The 8,606-nt window shown below is 38.6% G+C and overlaps 1 protein-coding gene across 2 annotated transcripts; it reads left to right on the forward strand.

The window, feature by feature from the left end:
• The first annotated feature begins 773 nt into the window (after positions 1 to 773).
• On the forward strand, positions 774 to 7,741 carry LOC115414652 (uncharacterized). 2 transcript variants are annotated; one of them, XM_030127886.1, is made up of 3 exons: positions 774 to 880; positions 6,024 to 6,571; positions 7,015 to 7,741. In XM_030127886.1, exons 2-3 carry the CDS (start codon positions 6,030 to 6,032, stop codon positions 7,151 to 7,153), a joined length of 681 nt encoding a protein of 226 aa, XP_029983746.1. In that variant the 5' UTR covers positions 774 to 880; positions 6,024 to 6,029; the 3' UTR covers positions 7,154 to 7,741. The 2 variants fall into 2 exon arrangements, with proteins under 2 accessions (XP_029983746.1, XP_029983745.1); XM_030127885.1 differs by having other exon boundaries at positions 865 to 996.
• Positions 7,742 to 8,606: the final 865 nt, after the last annotated feature.

Here is an 8,606-nt window from a genome sequence, read left to right on the forward strand (position 1 = left end):
AAATTACTGCCCCATGAATAACATTTTAGAGCAAACAGAGGGCTTGACTGCCTTCTATCAGATTTAGTTTTCCTGGACAGACAGCTGGACTGTACTTATGGTTATAAGTTAAATCAACAACATAGTAAAATGGCCTATGCTTGATGAGGTTTACCAGTTTATCAACAGTTTACCCATGACTCCCCACACTCCTAAAGCTCCACACGTTCAGCTACTTCTGGCTCAAAAGAGCAAACATGCCAGTGGTCAGACTGCAAACCTCTGCCTTGAAAACGAGGTCAAAAATCAATGGTAGATTTTTCGTATATGGATTTGGTTTAAAGCTGAAAATTGTACCAACGTAAAATAAATAAATAAATGCACTATACTGTATGTATTTAACCATTCAGACTAAATAAACCAAGACAGAGCCAGATGTTGACATGAACTACTAACATGAAGTAAAGGAATACCTCCTTTTCTCCACTCTAAACTCACGACCCCACCCCCTCCTGGTTTGGAAACTAAATGTAACTGCTATAAGATTATATCTAAAATAAAAAAGGAAATGTACATTCGGCATGGCAGTAAAAACACATTCCTCCACTATACCAAAGAACCCTCTTGCTTCCTCTGTCTCCCACCAGAGCCCACAGATGTGAAGTAGATTACGCCCCCTCTTTACCCCACCTTCTTCTTCTTACCCCAGCCCCTTTTCCACTGCAAAGAAAGAAATCATTCAGTTTCAGCCTCGTCTATGAACGCCCCCTCCCCACCATTCCCTCCCAGAAGCAGACGGGGGTACACAGACAGACACACTCCACAGCCAAAACCTAATTGTGTGTGTGCGTGTGCCTGCATTTTTTTTTTTTTTTGTCTCTGATATGAAGAAGAAACCAGAGTGAGTATTTGTTCTCTGTGCTTGTGAATGGCAGTCCTGAACCATTACAATCGTTCTTCTTGACTGAAAAAGTGGAAGTGGAATTTAGCTGTAAAAAAAAAAATCTCTACAGTTAGGTAAGTTTTGTTTTGTTTTGTTTTTGGATTAGTCAAACTTTGAGAACCTGTAACTTTTTCACCTTCCACTCTGTTAGTAAAAAGACAGATATCTCAATTGGCCTTAAATACATCATATACACTTCTTTAAATTGTCTAAAAAGTTTACTGAAATGGATGGTTGCTTTAGAGTTGGACAGAAACTTAGGGAGACATGTTGAGATTTTTCCACATATCATATGTGCTATAGGTACTACATATGTTTGTGACAATGTGTGTGCATGTGTGTATGTCTTTTCTAATTGCCAGTGCAGTGCAATGTATACAACCTTAAATCATAACATATCACTCACTACTTTTTGTTGCTCTGAGTTTCTGCTATAGACCTTTCTTGGTGGTTGAGTGTTGTGACAACTGTGAAACACACCTGTTAATGCTTTGACAGCGCAGGCCAAAGGGCTATGACTACCAACACGGATACACCTCCAGCCCAAAACAGGAAAGAAGCAGCCAGGCCAAGAGAAACAAATTAATGATGCACAAGTTAATGCACAACATAACTTGCCAATTCTGAGAAGACTGCATCCAAAAAGTTAATTAATTCTACTTTGTAAAATTATGGGTATTTTCTTCTCATAAACCTCTACTGTTGATTATTTGCTTTCATTAAATAGTGACAGTGTAGACAAACAAAAACAGCTCCTGGTAGGAATCCAGGGATGCTGCATTTATATAGTTTTAATTATATCGCTATGATGCCCTGATGCAGCATCTATTCAAGTTTCAATGAAAAAAACACCATAGCCTGTTATGTCTGATGTATATGGTAAATCCATTACTCAATTATTGCAGCCTTTATAGGAAAAAGAGCTGCCAGGGATGTAGTCTGTTCTCTTTTTAAGGCATTGCTAACATGGACTGAAATCTGATGTTGGTCTGAGCTTGTGGCAAGCGTCTGCTATTTTAAGCCAGAAGAAAAGTCAGCCTATAAAAGCCTTTTCACAATGACAGAACCTTCACAGCGAAGCCAAAGAGGCCACAACAGGCCACAGAGAGTGTAGCGCAAACACTTTTTCAACTAAACCATACGACGCCAGCGTGGAAACTGTGCAGACATTTTCCAGAGACAAAGAGAACTGCTGTGGCCAGTCCTAGATAAAGAGTAGAGCATGCGTGCTTCTGGTTAGCAGGTCTTTTATGACTGTATTAATGTCACTAAATGTCCTTTGACTTGCATCTTTGATTGATGTGATAATTGAACACAGACACAGTGAAGTTATGTTTTATGACAGATGACATAAACATTTGGCTGAATGCTGTCTTTTAAAAAAAATGTTGGCACTCTACGTCATAAAGTTTTGATTCGTTTATGTCCAAATAAGTGGAGTAAAGGTTCAGAGTTTGACAGTTTTAGACATGCTGTGTTAGAACTTCCTTCACAATAAGAGTCGTCTTTGACTTTGAAGAGATTCAGTGAATTCAAATATATTCGCCTTTTACCTTTCAACAGCGTGTGCATTAATTTTTGTCACAGATTTACAATTTATAGACATTGATTTACACCCTGAGTGCCTGGAAAATGTTGACTGTAAGCAGAGAACTTGAAGGACACAGATCAACAAATTATATTAAGGCATCAGACACTATTAATGCAATCTTGTTTTTTATACTAATATTTCACCATTACAATACGTTTACAAATACAAATGTGACCACATCTGCTCATGTCCCACTTCTGAAATCCTGGCGCCCACAACCATTCACATGTAGGTTAATGAACATGAATGTATTACCCTAATATCATGATGCATAAATGTGGGTTATGTGTCTGCACGCAGTGTGAAGTGACCTGAAGGATTTGGTTTACCAGTCTTCTTACAGCTGCTGTAACACATGTGAGATCACCATTTAGAGTAATCAGGAACAGAAGTAGAAAGAGAGAGGGCAACAGTTGGTTGTTTTATAGGACTGAGCAACAACACAGTTCATCTTAAAATAAACATACTTTTTACAGTGTGTGTTCTGTTAGCATGTGTGAGTGGCCATTTTTCAGGAAAACATGGCAATAGGTGCAAGTCAATCAACTCAAATGTACGACTACAAAGAGCTGAAACAGTACACTACGTTACAGCTGAAACACAATCTGCTCTGACAGCAGAAAGAGTCTGCAATTCCTCAATCTAACAAGCATGGTCCAGATTCTTAAATTTACTTCCACATTTCCAGATGCTGGAAGAGCAATGAATGTCAGTGTGTGAGATGATAAAGTGCAATGCTGTTGTTTGGCCAAACACAAAGTCTTGTACAGGAAGGGCAGTCACCGTGGAAGCAAATCCTCTTCATGGTAAAATCTCACCTGATGTGTGGCAAACAGAAACGTAGCAGAAGCTGGTCCTTTGCTACTCACCAAAAGCAAAAGGAACACAACTACCAGAGGCTAAGTTGGTTTTTACAGCCCAAGCATGACATAAGTTCCTGCTAAGGCTTGGCAAAACCACATAGTGTGAAGTACTCTCCAGTTTGATGCTCATTACCTCAACACAGGCAGCAAACTGAATATAAAAACTAGTGTTAAAAAGCTCTCAAAAATACATCAGCTACCAATGAAGTCTGACTAAGACATGGCTCTTAATTTTCATCCCTTCAGACACGTGTATAAATAATCCATTAAAGGATGTTAATGACAGTTAACCCCCAAAGTCGTGTTAATATCACTTGATCAAATTTTCTTCGTTGGTCTAGGAGTCTTAAAAGCTTTGGCTTTTTAGATTGCCTTTTATTACATTATATTCAATGATGCTATTATTTTAAAAGTTCAGAACAACTGAAATGTTCCCTGATAATGACATGAACATCAGGGCTTTCATTTTTTAACACAATAACTGTAGATAATGTGATGTGACGTAAATAAACCTGATGTTCCTGCTTTGGCCTTTATATCTAATGATGTGCCTGTGGTTCAGTGAATCACCAGCTGAATCGTGTAGAACTGAAGTGTTTGATGACTGACGGATTTAAGGAGAGATTTCACATCGAGTTCCCACACTTAATGTGCACTTTGTGCCTCAGAGGCTCTGTAGACTTTCTAAAATTGAGTACTAGACATATTTCTCACCTTCACATGGTGGCTGATTTTATTGTCTAAAAGTTCAAAGGTAGATGGTGAAACAGAGACACATGTCTATAGTTTTACAACAGCAGTCACTTTTCCATTGGACATATATGCAAAACTTTACCGATATTTACTAAATGTCGAAAAAACAGATGTGCGTAATGTCGGTTTTTCCATTAAATTACAATTTTTTGATTTATGTCCAAAAAACGGATTTTCAACTAAAGCATTCCCATTTGGATGACTTGTAATGTTCATAGAGAAGCTGAAATTCATAGGGTTCTTCCACTAGGGGTCCCCTATGTTGGTTATCAAGGGATAAGAAATCCAACCAAATCTGCCCTAATTATCGCGTTCATACAAAGGAGATCGGCCGGCAGTGGTCTTCGGGGTAAAACCATTATATCCCCTTAACTCAATTTTGGGACTATAAAAATTAGACTAAAATGAACTAAAAGACAAAAAATTGTTGAAATATCTTTAGACAGGAGTGTCAAACTAATTTTAGTTCAGGGGCTACATTTATCCCAATATGATCCCGAGTGGGTCAGACCAGTAAAATAATAACAGTGAAAAAAGTTAAATTACATTATAATGATGTTTACACTACAACGTTTCAGTAAAAATCTGAATAACATGAAGAATTTGAAATGTCTTAAGAAAAACAAGTGCAATTTTAACTAGAAGCACATGGAGAGTGCAGACCTCCACCAAGGCAGATCACTGCCCCGGATTTGGATGAAAATTTCAGGAAATGTTGATACTGGCACAAGGAACAAATGATTAAATTTTGGTGGTGATCGGGGGTGGGGGGTAGGGGGGGCACTGATCTGCCTTGGCGGAGGTCTGCGCTCTACGAGAGCTTTTCTAGAAAAGACAGCACAGACCTCCGCCAAGGCAGATCAGTGGCCCCCCTACCCCCCAACCCCCCCATCGCCACCAAAATGTAATCATTTGTTCCTTGTGCCAGTATCAACATTTCCTGAAATTTTCATCCAAATCCATCCATAACTTTTTGCGGTATCTTGCACACAGACAGACAGACAAACAGACAAACCAACGCCGACAAAAACATAACCTCCTTGGCGGAGGTAACAATATTCTGCCTCAGGTTATCATTTACACATGTGCATTACATCTTGCATTACAATTACAAATACATAAAATATTTGGTAATAATCAGAATATTAGTAAAATTGCATTTACTTCTCTTAAGAGATTTCAGGTTGCTCATATTTGCTTAGGTTATTCACATTTTTTTGTAAAAGGATAGCTTGTTAATATAAATATTTTCATGTCATTTTACTTTCCACTAAAACAAAGATAAAATCTACAGTTGTCATTATTTATAGGTTATTATGATAACATTTTACTGGTCTGACCCAGTGGAGATCTAATTGGTCTGTATGCGTCTGGGCCGGATTGGACCCTTTGGTGGAACAGATTTGGCCCCCGGGCCGCATGTTTGACACCTGTGCCTTTAGGCGTATGTTGAATTAAAAGACCCTCAACCCTATCGTAAAACCAAAGGTTCAGACTGCTTTGAGTGACATTTCTTATAATGTAACTTTTTTTTTACTGTAAATAAATACAATCTCCCTTAAGTTCTATAAAGTAAATAAAACTAGTACCATTTCCCAGTCTAGTAACAAATCTGAGTCTTAATTACGAGTCCCAGATCACCAGCACCAGATTGTGAGTGAATTGCTCAGTGTGCTCAGAATGATGAGTACAGAATGAGAGGCATATTTGTCATTTATCATTGTTCAATATTTTATCCAATATAAATAAATAAATAAATAATCATAAAAATGCTGAAAATCAACTCCTCATCTAAAACATGACCCCAAGAAGTTTTCCTCATTTGAAAAAGTTCCACCTGATGACTTAAGTTAGCACACATTATTCAGAGTCACTCACCATGCTCTTTTTCCAGGTCACCATGTGGCATGGTTGGATGCCTCTCATCTTGGCCTGGGTATCTATGGCAACCCCAACATTCTGCCAAAGTGGAGATGATGATTGGGGTTCAGGCTTTGACATTTACTCTCCCATAATGGTGACCAATGACACGACCCAAGCCGTTGGTGATGAGCCTGTGAGGATGGGAAACAATCAAGACTGGATTACAGCCACATCATTCTCACCATCACCCTCCCCTTCATTGCTCTATGACCCCCAACCAGACAAGTGTTCTGTACATTTCAGCACTAACACAGCATCGGCTCGAAGACTTAAGGCCCAGAAGGAGGAGCTGGCCTATCTGCAGGCCATCCAGCGTGGGAACACGGCTGTGATGGAGAATTTAGCACAGTTTGTGGGAGCGGAGATAGGAGATCTGAGCTATGAAGATGTGATTAAAGAAAACATCATCGGCATCCAAGAGGAGCACAAGAGCTGCCATGAGGTGGTTGAGAAAGCTGAAGAAGATCTGAAAAAGCAGCTGGAGGGAGATGCACTGGATGCCCTTGCTGGGATGCAGAAGTGAGTACAGAAAATTAGTTCTGAAAAATGTTTTCACATGTCTGCGTCTTCATAATAGATTGTCGATGTATTAAGAACCTAATTAAGAAATCCAAACAACTGGAACACTGACTTCCTGCCATTTTAAAGACCCAAAGATTTAGTTTTTCATCAAAAATCGAATGATAATGAAATATTTCCTTATAAAACTCTGCAGAGACGCATTCAAGTCTATTCAAATAGCAATGCGACTCTCTACTGTGACCAAGTTTTACCCTTTTTTGTACATTATATATCTATATATATAGGATCCCACTGTATGTTTTCCACATTTTTTCCACATATCCTAATCTCCCTGACTACTACAAAGCCCTACAAGTAATCACCCAATATACTCAGCTCTTTTTCTCTTACTCCATCTTTCCACATGATCCATCTTTTTTCTTGTTCGTCTTCCGGAGCAGAATCAGAGAAGAGTCCTTGGCCTTTGAAGACATGCTTCTTGTTGCAGCAGACATCGCCAGCAGGCTGGAGAGCTCTTCACGGGCCTTGCATGCTTCATTCACCAAGCAGCTGAAAGACATTGTTAACACTCGTCACTAAGAAGTGTTGAAATGTGTTGGGACACTGCTCACTTATCATCCTCTAAATGATGGTTGATGTTTATTCTGGGGCTCCAAAATAATCAATGATTCAGGGAAAATAGGAGTTACGACAGTTATTTAGAAATCTGTGTCAAGTTCCTCCATCAAATAAATTGTTGTAATCATCATGATGTTTTAAGAAATCTGACTTTACATTACTTGAATGATGAACATAGCAAAACAGAACTGTTGGGTTACAAAAGCATTCCAGTTCCTCATAAAGTTATAACTCCATAAAGCTTAGAATATTGTTTTCCATCCAGGCATTATGCTTGGAAAGTGGTGAGGTCAAACATTGCATCAGTATGTGGTACAGGGTTGAGCCAAGTTGAGTGTTTATGTATCATACGAGATTGGCCTTTAGAGGCCAAACATAATGACTCTGTTAGTCTTCTCCAGAGGAAGCAATGGATCAGCCATCTGGTTCCAGGGTAAGGATGGAGCACAGTTTATGCAGAGGATGGAGAGAGCTTTTGTTTTTGTGGTGAACGAAGGGGCAATCACAGTCATTAGCAGCCACTGGGCTTGGGATATGGGGAGTGTCTATTAGGAATGAACCTATGAATTAAGATAAAATATTGTTTATTGGGAAATTCCCATTATTGGGGAAAAAGAAAAACATATGAAACATGAATGTACATATGCAAAATGGTATTAAAGTCAGAAGAAAGCATTGGTAAAAAAAAGTTTTTTCTACCCGAACTTATATATTTACAGTATATGAAAAAAGAAGTCAAGTGGGAACTGTGCTTTAGTTTCCAGTTCTGTTGCGTTATTCCCTATTTAACCATTTCAAAGTTTATGAGAGGAATCCCCTTTATAAAAATGTAATATAATGAAAATGGGTCAGTTTTTATATGTTTGCAAACAGCCACAAACAATAAACCAGCCTTTTGTTTATTTTTAAAGCAAATCTTTTCTATTCGTGCTTCTTTCAGTCTGAACTGATTATTGATTCTCAGTGTAGCTTTAATACCTAATATTTTGAGGAGGAAAAAGAAATTCATTAAGCATATTCATTCACCTAGTCTGCCCTCTAGCTGTTTTCCACAGAAATATCCCAGGTTGGTTTGTTCAGATGAATAGTTTACTTGTCTCTCATCCTTTAAAACCTTAAAAATAAACAGATGGTTAGACTGGAGCAAACAGGATATTATCTGAATTATTACTTAATGTTTGCCAATAGACGTGTACGTTGGTATACAGTTGGACATCTAATCACATATGGGAGGGAGGGAGAGAGAGAGAGAGAGAGGAGAGAGAGAGAGGAGAGAGAGAGAGAGAGAGAGAGAGAGAGAGAGAGAGGAGAGAGAGAGAGAGGAGGGGTGACTGCTATAGGTTGCAAATAAAAGACACAAGTACTCAGATGGATGATGCTGTTAGAGAGCTCCTTTCCTATAGAAACCAAACAA

Source organism: Sphaeramia orbicularis, chromosome 24 (assembly GCF_902148855.1).
Source record: "Sphaeramia orbicularis chromosome 24, fSphaOr1.1, whole genome shotgun sequence".
Classification (NCBI taxonomy): Eukaryota; Metazoa; Chordata; class Actinopteri; order Kurtiformes; family Apogonidae; genus Sphaeramia; species Sphaeramia orbicularis.